The following is an 11657-nucleotide window of genomic DNA, read 5'->3' on the forward strand; positions in this document are numbered from 1 at the left end:
AGACAGACACTACCTACCCAGACAGAGAGGTTAGATGTTACAGCCATTCAGACAGACACTACCTACCCAGAGAGAGAGGTTAGATGTTACAGCCATTCAGACAGACACTACCTACCCAGACAGAGAGAGAAGAAAGGTGTTACAGCCATTCAGACAGACACTACCTACCCAGACAGAGAGGTTAGATGTTACAGCCATTCAGACAGACACTACCTACCCAGACAGAGAGAGAAGAGAGGTGTTACAGCCATTCAGACAGACACTACCTACCCAGACAGAGAGGTTAATGTTACAGCCATTCAGACAGACACTACCTACCCAGAGAGAGAGGTTAGATGTTACAGCATTCCTACACCATCACAGTCTTAACCAGAACGACTTAGTCAAATGCATTCAACTAAGCAAGGTCAAAACCCACATCACAGTCATTGCAAGTAAAGCACCATTGTAGGTGTGAGTATGTTGAAAAATCATTAACTCTGAGTAGAAATTAAGATGACTGAGGAGGTGGTATGAAGACAGCCCTCTGGGGTTCATTTCTGTTCGGCTGTTGACAGCTCCTCAGGCCCCTGTATTATCCCTGCTAGGTGGTCACTGGTTGGGCCTCTGCTAGGAGGGTAATTATAGGATGTGGTCACTGGTTGGGCCTCTGCTAGGAGGGTAATTATAGGATGTGGTCACTGGTTGGGCCTCTGCTAGAAGGGTATTATAGGAGGTGGTCACTGGTTGGGCCTCTGCTAGGAGGGTATTATAGGAGGTGGTCACTGGTTGGGCCTCTGCTAGGAGGGTATTATAGGAGGTGGTCACTGGTTGGGCCTCTGCTAGGAGGGTATTATAGGAGGTGGTCACTGGTTGGGCCTCTGCTAGGAGGGTATTATAGGAGGTGGTCACTGGTTGGGCCTCTGCTAGGAGGGTATTATAGGAGGTGGTCACTGGTTGGGCCTCTGCTAGGAGGGTATTATAGGAGGTGGTCACTGGTTGGGCCTCTGCTAGGAGGTGGTCACTGGTTGGGCCTCTGCTAGGAGGTGGTCACTGGTTGGGCCTCTGCTAGGAGGTGGTCACTGGTTGGGCCTCTAAATCCAAATGTCCCCTTTACGATGGCCTCCTTACACCCTCTGACAACATAACACTAAAAAGAGTGGCGCATAAAAACTGATTGTCAGAGATATGTACGCAGAGGAAAATGAAGCTTTCCACCTTGTCCACTACGGTCCTGTTGATATGGATAGGGGGGTGCTCCCTCTGCTGTTTCCTGAAGTCCACGATCAGCTCCTTCGTTTTGTTGAGGGAGAGGTTATTTTCCTGACACCACACTCCAAGGGCCCTCACCTCCTCCCTGTAGGCCGTCTCGTCGTTGTTGCTAATCAGGCCTACCACTGTTGAGTCGTCTGCAAACTTGATGATTGAGTTGGAGGCGTGCTTGTCCATGCAGTCATGGGTGAACAGGGAGTACAGGAGAGGGCTCAGAACGCACCATTGTGGGGCCCCCGTGTTGAGGATCAGCGAAGTGAAGGTGTTGTGTCCTACCTTCACCACCTCGGGGCGACCCGTCAGAAAGTCCAGGACCCAGTTGCACAGGGTGGAGTTCAGACCCAGGCCCTTGAGCTTAATGATGAGCTTGGAGGGTACTATGGTGTTGAATGCTGAGCTATAGTCAATGAACAGCATTCTTACATAGGTATTCCTCTTGTCCGGATGGGATAGGACAATGCGATTGCGATTATATCGTCTGTGGACCTATTTGGGCGGTAAGCAAATTGGAGTGGGTCTAGGGTGTCAGGTAGGGTGGAGGTGATATGATCCTTGACTAGTCTCAAAGCACTTCATGATGACTGAAGATAGTCGTTCAGCTCAGCTACCTTTGCTTTCTTGGGTACAGGGACAATGGTGGACAATTTGAAGCATGTGGGGACAGCAGACTGGGACAGGGAGAGATTGAATATGTCCGTAAACGCTCCAGCCAGCTGGTCTCCACATGCTCTGAGGATGCGGCTAGGGATGTCGTTTGCGAGGGTTAACACGCTTAAAATGTCTTACTCACGTCGGCCACGGAGAACGAGAGCCCACAGTCCTTGGGAGTCTGGCCGCTTTGGAGGCACTGTGTTCACCTTATTCGCCCAATTTGAGGTTTTTAGCTTGCCCCGGAGCAAGACTTCAGTGTCTGCAACATGGCTGGTTTTTCCTTTGTAATCCATGATTGTCTGTAGAACGTCTGTAATCCCTACCATATACATCTCGTGTCTGAGCTGCTGAATTTCCACTCCACTGTCTCTGTACTGACATTTTGCCTGTTTGATTGCCTTTTCGGAGATAATAACTACACTGACTTGTATTCAACCATATTCCCAGTTACTTTGCCATGGTTAAATGTGGTGGTTCACGTTTTCAGTTTTGCTCGAATGCTGCCATCTATCCACGGTTTCTGTTTTGGGTAGGTTTTAATAGTCAGTGGGAATAACATCCCTATATACTTCCTGATGAACTCAGTCACTGTGTCCGTGTATAAGTCAATGTTATTCTCAGAGGCTACCGGAACACATCCCAGTCCGTTTGATCAAAACAGTTTTGAAGCGTGGATTCCGATTAATCAACGCTGGTGTGACCAACCTTTAAGCACGGGTACTTTCTGTTTGAGCTTCTGCCTATAGGAAGGGAGGACAAAAATAGAGTTGTGACCCGATTTGCCGAAGGGAGGGCGGGGGAGGGCCTAGTAGGCATCCCGGAAGGGGGAGTAGCAGTGGTTGAGTGTTTTTCCAGCGCGAGTACTACAGTCATTGTGTTGATAGAACTTCGGTAGAGTTTTCCTCAAATTTGCTTTGTTAAAATCCTCAGCTACAATAAATGCGGCCTCAGTTCCTTGAGGGCCATCGTGGGAATATAAATGGCTGTGACTACCTCTTGGGAGGTAATACAGTCGGCATTTGATTGTGAGGTATTCTAGGTTGGGTGAACAAAAGGACTTGAGTTTCTGTATGTCACAATCACAGTAGTTAATCATGAAACATACACTACTGCCTTTCTTCTTCCCAGAGAGTTCTTAATTCCTGTCTGCGCGATGGACTGAGAACCCAGCTGGCTGTATGGATGGGGACAGTATATCCCGAGAGAGCCATGTTCCCGTGAAACAGAGTATGTTACAATCCCTTATGTTTCTCTGGAAGGTGATCCTCATCCTGAGCTTGTCTACTTTATTGTCCAGAGACTGAACATTAGCGAGTAATAGAAATCCACCTCGAATACCGCTTCTCCGCCGGCGGCGTCTTGGAGCAGCCTCTGGGATAAGTTCAATTGCCCTGGAGGGTACGAACAAAGGATCCAATTCGGGAAAGTCGTATTCATGGTCGTAATGCTGAAGAGTTACCACCACGCTGATATCCAAAAGTTATTTCCGGCTGTATGTAACACAAAAAAACATTCTTGGCTAATCATGTAAGAAATAACACAAATATTTTTTAAATACTGACATGTCTGTCTGCGCCATCATCGAAACCCAGCATATAGCACGTTCTATGGGATGGTAATCGAAACCCAGCATATAGCACGTTCTATGGGATGGTCATCGAAACCCAGCATATAGCACGTTCTATGGGATGGTCAATCGAAACCCAGCATATAGCACGTTCTATGGGATGGTCATCGAAACCCAGCATATAGCACGTTCTATGGGATGGTCATCGAAACCCAGCATATAGCACGTTCTATGGGATGGTCATCGAAACCCAGCATATAGCACGTTCTATGGGATGGTCATCGAAACCCAGCATATAGCACGTTCTATGGGATGGTCATCGAAACCCAGCATATAGCACGTTCTATGGGATGGTCATCGAAACCCAGCATATAGCACGTTCTATGGGATGGTCATCGAAACCCAGCATATAGCACGTTCTATGGGATGGTCATAAACTGTATTAATTTATGTCTGAGATATGAACATGACTGGGGATTCAAACATCTGCATCTACTCATCATCAGCTTCTACCTGGTCTACCTCACATTTTTGTTCGACATGTGGTGTCATTGGGAAAAGCCTGTATCAACCCTTGATACAGTTTGCAAATCAACTTTTGAGGTTTGTCAGAATAGCATCTAGCTTGTCCAGTGTTTAATGCACAGAGAATAAAGTGTTCTATTTGTAAAAATTCACCTCACCTCTGTCACAGACTGGTCTTCCCTGGCTGCCTGATCCTGCTGAAACCCCTGTCACTCTCTGATCCTCCTAAAAATGAAGCATGGCAAAGAATGACCTTGGTGTATATTTCTACAATATATTATCCAAGAACAGAATCAATGGTTGAATAATTGAAATGACCATCATTGCCTGATCCCAGACTGTAGCTACTGTAGGTCTACCCGGGTCATTCTCGTGAAACCATTCAAATACCAAGTAATGATTTTAAATGTAAAACATGGAAGTTAGTAATATAACAAAATATCATAATAAAAATAGTGTTCTCTACTTTGCACAAAGAGTAATTTCAATGAAAATATTCTGGAAAAAATTAATGGATGTTCTACTAGATGTTTTCAAATGACAGAAATTAATAACTGAATATTTATGTATAATAATAATAATAATGAAAAGATAGTGGAAAATCGAAGTATCCCTGACTGACGTTCTCACCTCCACAACATTTGAAGGACTGTTCACACACACACACACACACACACAGAATTTTAAATAAAGTTTGATTTTGAATGAAGCAACACATCTGCCACTACCTTCAAGATGGCTACCAGGTAAGCAGATATCTTTATATTTCTCCAGTTAAAAAGTTAAACATTCTCTTGTCAGACTGCGTACACGACACTATTGATTATCATTACAGATAGTTTTCCACAATTAGAAAAAAGTTAGAACATTTTAAATCAATGAAAATATACTTAAATAATGCCTAATTATGTACTTTGTATAAAAATGTGCTTAGTCATCATGTCTTCTCTATTGTTAGCAAAACATGCTAAGTTTCCTCATCCTCAGCAACACCATTCTCATTTACCGCTACAATTTAAGGCCAGTTGCGGTAGAGAGAACTTCTGTTTCAGTAATGAGAAATGTATCATACAGACTATTTTTAAATAAATATAACTGCAAGAAGGTCCCTTAGAAATCTGGATTCCCAATGAAATCGCATTGAAAAGAGAGTGACCTCAAAAAAAAAACAACAATGGTTTGTCCTCGGGTTTTCACCTGCTAAATAGGTTCTGTTATACTCACAGACATGATTCAAACAGTTTTAGAGTGTTTTCTATCCAAATGTACTAATAATATGCATATCTTATGCATTTCATCCGGACGTGAAAATACTGGCCCCTGTCACCAAGAAGTCACCGTGCCAGCTTCATCAGTCACCGTGCCAGCTTCATCAGTCACCGTGCCAGCTTCATCAGTCACCGTGCCAGCTACATCAGTCACCGTGCCAGCTACATCAGTCAACTGCTCTGTTGTATTTTAAAACTCTGAACTACGATCAACTCTCCCGTCCTGATCCAGCCAGCCTTCCAGAACTTTTGCCTTCACACAGCCTGTCATCCCGCTCTGTGGTGTGGCGTGGTCCTAAATCTAGCCTTCTGAAAACTGCACAGCCTACCTGACCGTTCAGAGACGTGGCCACAGCCTACCAGACCGCTCAGAGACGTGGCCACAGCCTACCAGACCGCTCAGAGGCGTGGCCACAGCCTACCAGACCGCTCAGGGGCGTGGCCACAGCCTACCAGACCGCTCAGAGGCGTGGCCACAGCCTACCAGACCGCTCAGAGGCGTGGCCACAGCCTACCAGACCGCTCAGAGGCGTGGCCACAGCCTACCAGACCACTCAGGGGCGTGGCCACAGCCTACCAGACCGCTCAGGGGCGTGGCCACAGCCTACCAGACCACTCAGGGGCGTGGCCACAGCCTACCAGACCGCTCAGGGGCGTGGCCACAGCCTACCAGACCACTCAGAGGCGTGGCCACAGCCTACCAGGCCGCTCAGGGGCGTGGCCACAGCCTACCAGACCACTCAGAGGCGTGGCCACAGCCTACCAGACCGCTCAGGGGCGTGGCCACAGCCTACCAGACCACTCAGAGGCGTGGCCACAGCCTACCAGACCGCTCAGGGGCGTGGCCACAGCCTACCAGACCACTCAGAGGCGTGGCCACAGCCTACCAGACCGCTCAGGGGCGTGGCCACAGCCTACCAGACCACTCAGAGGCGTCCTGGTAGTCCTTAAGCACACCGTTGACGCTTTGTGAAAGTTTCACCCCCTGGTAATGATGTTGGGTACAATGGGACTTTTCGTAAAAGGACTTCATAAAATGAAAACATAGCAATGTATCAACTTACGTGACATCCAAGAGGGCCAACCAACTGTCTGGTAGAGAACATGGTGATGATATCCAAGAGGGCCAACCAACTGTCTGATAGTGAACGCAGTGATGACATCCAAGAGGGCCAACCAACTGTCTGATAGTGAACGCAGTGATGACATCCAAGAGGGCCAACCAACTGTCTGATAGTGAACGCAGTGATGACATCAAAGAGGACCAACCAACTGTCTGGTAGAGAACATGGTGATGATATCCAAGAGGGCCAACCAACTGTCTGATAGTGAACGCAGTGATGACATCAAAGAGGACCAACCAACTGTCTGGTAGAGAACATGGTGATGATATCCAAGAGGGCCAACCAACTGTCTGATAGTGAACGCAGTGATGACATCCAAGAGGGCCAACCAACTGTCTGATAGTGAACGCAGTGATGACATCCAAGAGGGCCAACCAACTGTCTGATAGTGAACGCAGTGATGACATCAAAGAGGACCAACCAACTGTCTGGTAGAGAACATGGTGATGATATCCAAGAGGGCCAACCAACTGTCTGATAGAGAACGCAGTGATGACATCAAAGAGGGCCAACCAACTGTCTGGTAGAAAACGTGGTGATGACATCCAAGAGGGCCAACCAACTGTCTGGTAGAAAACGTGGTGATGACATCCAAGAGGGCCAACCAACTGTCTGGTAGAAAACGTGGTGATGAGCACTATTGGCAGGACCTTATAGAAGCAGCCCATTTTTCTTCTCAGCTTCTTGACTAATCAAATCAAATTTTATTTGTCGCATGTGCCAAATACAACAGGTATTAGTGAAATGCTTACTTACGAGTCCTTATGCATTTCACTCTAAGGTGTACACCTGTTGTATTAAGTGCATGTGACAAATTAAATTTGATCTGATTAGTCAAGAACCTGAGAAGAAAAATGGCAGCTTCTATAAGGTCCTGCCTCTCGCTAAATAGTAGAAAGTAGATTATTCAGTTGACAGTCCTATCGGTCGTAGACTATGGCGACATCTGTATGAACGCAGCTGACACTTCATTAAAGTTGTTGGATGCAGTTTAAGTGGACAATATGATTTATAAAAGACAGCTTTTCATCCATCCAGATGCGGAGGTATTTGTAAGCACGGACACGATCAATGTGGACACAATCAACAGTACAAATGATTAAATTATCAGACTTATTTTTATGCGCTCTAGAGAACATCATATACTTAGTTACCTGCAATCAATACTCATTTCAGGTCAATAAAGTTGATGTAATACAATGAAGGCAGACTGTAGTTCAGATAGAGCCTGGTCAAGAAGTGTGCGAGAGAGTGTGTTTCCTTATGCCAAGAAGTCAAGACGTGTGTGTTTCTGGGTGAGAGAGCCAGGGCAACCTCTGGGTGAGAGAGCCAGGGCAACCTCTGGGTGAGAGAGCCAGGGCAACCTCTGGGTGAGAGAGCCAGGGCAACCTCTGGGTGAGAGAGCCAGGGCAACCTCTGGGTGAGAGAGCCATGGCAACCTCTGGGTGAGAGAGCCATGGCAACCTCTGGGTGAGAGAGCCAGGGCAACCTCTGGGTGAGAGAGCCAGGGCAACCTCTGGGTCCCCACAATCCATCTCAAAGCTAGTAAGCTAACAGCACACTGATACATCAGAAAGTAGACAGAAGCAACAACACAACTGACTGGCAGAGGGGAGGGAAGGGAGACCAATTTAACTGCCACTTTCCTACTCTGTAGATATGGGACTATCATGCAAAACTAAGTCCATTTGTCATAAGAAGTAAAAGGTAAACTCTGAGTTTGAAAAGGCTTCAGCCTAGGTCTGGCCTGGAAAGGTATTCACTCCAGACAATATGACCTCTCTCTTTGAAAACCATCTGGGGGGAAATGCTGCCAGTGGAATGTTTGCAGTCTACTCAGTTTCAACATCATGGTTAATGACCTTAAGTCAAATCAAATAGTATTTGCCACATGCGCCGAATAGAACAGGTGTTGGTTGACCTTATCATCATGAAATGCTGAATACAACAGCTGTTGACCTTATCATCATGAAATGCTGAATACAACAGCTGTTGACCTTATCATCATGAAATGCTGAATACAACAGCTGTTGACCTTACCATGAAATGCTGAATACAACAGCTGTTGACCTTATCATCATGAAATGCTGAATACAACAGCTGTTGACCTTACCATGAAATGCTTACTTACAAGCCCTTAACCAACAATGCAGTTCAAGGAATAGAGTTAAGAAAATATTTGCTAAATAAAGTAGGAAATAAAATAAAAAGTAATACAATGAAATAACGAGGCTATAAACAGGGGGTACCGAGTCAATGTGACATGCTGGTAGAAATGAGGTAAAACAGATTTAAGTTTCCCTGCAATAAAGTCCCCGGCCACTAGGAGCACCACTTCTGGATGAGCATGTTCTTGTTTGGTTATGACCTTACACAGCTCATTGAGTGGAGTCTTAGCGCCAGCATCGGTTTGTGGTGGTAAATAGACAGCTACGAATAATATAGATGAGAACTCCTTTTGGTAGATAGTGTGGTCTACTGGCGGGCAATACCTTGAGACTTCTTTAATATTAGACATTGCGCACCAGCTGTTATTGACAAATACACATACACCCCTCCCAGCCAGCTCTATATTATCCATGTCGTCGTTCAGCCACGACTCGGTGACACATAAGATATTAGTTGAATATCCCTTTGGTAGGATAGACTTAATCCTAGATCAAGTTTATTTTCCCAATGATTGCATGTTGCCAATAGTACTGATGGTAGTGGTGGTTTACCCACTCGCCTACGAATTCTCACATGGCACCCCAACCTCCGCCCCCGTTTTCTCAGTCTTTTCTTCCCGTGAATGACTGGGATTTGGGGCTGATCTCAAGAAAGCAGTATTTCCTTAACGTTGGACTCATAAAATTAAAAAAAATCTTTGTCCAGTTTGAGGTGAGTAATCGCTGTTCTTATGTCAAGAAGCTCTGGACATCATCTGCTAGTTTTTTTGTTTGTTTCACCTTTATTTAACCAGGTAAGCTAGTTGAGAACAAGAGTGCAATACTCCCTGATGTCTCTCAATGTCAGACATACTAGTTGGGTAATAATAAGCGATGATCACTGAAATTGACTGGCATAGACAATGCAGATCCAGTTAGCCAATCTGTCTAGAACTAGCTAGGTATACATAACTACCAAGTACACTGCCCAAACAAAGTCCCCAGTCCTAAAAACATACCCCACCCCTGTCCTCAAAACATAACCCCATGTCCCTCTCCTCTGCATAACATTGCTGGCTAGTTGTGACTAACTACCAGGTACACTGCCAAAAACCCCACCCCCAGTCCTAAAAACATATCCCTTGGAATAAGTCCCAAATGTCACTCTCCACTATATAGTGCACTACTATAGTGCACTCAAAACCAGAGCTCTATGGACTATTTGGGAATAGGGAGCCATTTAGGACTCAGACAGGTCCACTCTCAACCAGTGTGTCTGCTGTTCCAGTGACCTCTAACAGCTCTTATAAATAAACCCTCAGAGGACTAATAATGCACACCCTTATATTTCCAGATGACCTCAAGGATAAAGGCCCCTACTACAAGACACATGCCAAAACACTACTAGTTACTGATTTCATTATCTAAATGGTTCCTTACCTAGCAAGACAGACACAAATATGATTGAGCTAGCTAAGATCTGAGTTTCTCTAGCTATCTAAACGTTTGTGCAAGTGTCAAAGTCGTTAGCTAACTTGGATAGTTAACAATGATCTGTTGCCGTCTGACAAATATAACATATTAAGCTACCAACCTCTGGCTAGAGTAGCAAACCAAACAGTTAGGTTTGACTGATTAAATAATGTCCACACAGTTTCAGGAATAATGTCAACTTTGCGAGTGCAAGCTAACCTAGCTACCTCTCACCAGCCAACTAACTAACGTTAGCAATTCACCTCGTATCAACAGCAGCCAGCTAACGATAGCTAGCTTAGTAAAGTAGCTACGCTAGCTACCCAGCCAGCTAGTTTAGCCAACCAGCTAACTTATCTAACTTTAGTTGGGATATAACGTTAGTAGACAACACTGAACATGACCAAAACATAGGATGTTAGCTATGACGATATCTAACGTTGGCCATTTGTAAATTAACGTTATCTACCTAGCTAGCAAGCCAGCTATCCAAAATATGCTATGCAAGCTAGATAGCTATCAAACTTGACAGCTAACGACCCACATCTATTACACAATTGCAATTACCAATGAACAAAAAGGTTCACTCTGCGTTAACACGAACATGTATTTGCGACCGTTATTCGTAACCAACATTACCTTGGAAACCAGACGGTCCCTTCTCGGGCCTCCTGACGCAATGTTTACGGTGTCAGACTTCTTCTCCGACTTCGACAAAATGGCGGTCCGCAAACAGACGTTAAAGCGTCATTCCGCCACCTACTGTGCTGAAGTGTGTGGTCAATCACAGTTCAAATCATATCAAATTGTATTTTATTAGTAACATGCGCCGAATACAACAAGTGTAGTAGACCTTACAGTGAAATGCTTACTTACGAGCCCCTAACCAACAATGCAGGTTAAAAAAAATACAGATAAGAATAAGAAATAAAAGTAACAACTAATTAAAGAGCAGAGTAAAATATCAATAGCGAGACTATTTTTTTATTTTTTTATTTCACCTTTATTTAACCAGGTAGGCTAGTTGAGAACAAGTTCTCATTTACAACTGCGACCTGGCCAAGATAAAGCAAAGCAGTGTGAACAGACAACAACACAGAGTTACACATGAAGTAAACAATAAACAAGTCAATAACTCAGTAGAAAAAAAGGAGTCTATATACATTGTGTGCAAAAGGCATGAGGAGGTAGGCAATAAATAGGCCATAAGAGCGAATAATTACAATTTAGCAGATTAACACAGGAGTGATAAATGATCAGATGATCATGTGCAAGTAGAGATACTGGTGTGCAAAAGAGCAGAAAAGTACATAAATAAAAACAGTACGGGGATGAGGTAGGTAAATTGGGTGGGCTATTTACAGATTAACTATGTACAGCTGCAGCGATTGGTTATCTGCTCAGATAGCAGATGTTTAAAGTTGGTGAGGGAAATAAAAGTCTCCAATATATATACATATATATACTGTATATATATACTATATACAAGGGGGTACCGGTACAGAGTCAATGTGAGGGGGCACCGGTTGGTTGAGGTAATATGTACATGTAGGTAGGGTTATTAAAGTGACTGTATAGATGATAAACATCTACAGAGAGTAGCAGCGGAGTAAAAGAGGGGGGGGGGGGGGGGGCAATGCACTTAGTCTGG

The 11657-nt window shown here is 44.8% G+C and overlaps 1 protein-coding gene across 10 annotated transcripts in view; it reads right to left on the bottom strand.

Annotated features, from left to right (window-relative positions):
* LOC110491227 (kelch domain-containing protein 3) overlaps positions 1–10740 on the bottom strand; it is a 92930-nt gene extending 82190 nt beyond the window's left edge. For 4 of the 10 annotated variants that reach the window (XR_016487073.1, XR_016487072.1, XM_036945887.2 and 1 more), the window contains exons 1-2: positions 10646–10740; positions 4153–4219 (exon numbers count right to left, since the gene is read on the bottom strand). Coding sequence is in view for 2 of the 10 variants with exons in the window: in XM_090201699.1 (XP_090057825.1) it covers positions 1093–1668 (576 nt within the window). In the remaining 8 variants the exon portion in view is untranslated. Of the gene's footprint in view, positions 1–585; positions 3393–4152; positions 4220–10573 lie in introns of those variants that run through there. The other 6 variants (XM_036945888.2, XM_090201697.1, XM_090201699.1 and 3 more) reach the window with 5 other exon arrangements.
* Between the last annotated feature and the right edge of the window lie 917 nt (positions 10741–11657).

The sequence above is a fragment of the Oncorhynchus mykiss genome, chromosome 16 (genome assembly GCF_057628025.1).
Source record: "Oncorhynchus mykiss isolate SJ-2025 chromosome 16, ASM5762802v1, whole genome shotgun sequence".
In the NCBI taxonomy this organism is placed as follows: domain Eukaryota; kingdom Metazoa; phylum Chordata; class Actinopteri; order Salmoniformes; family Salmonidae; genus Oncorhynchus; species Oncorhynchus mykiss.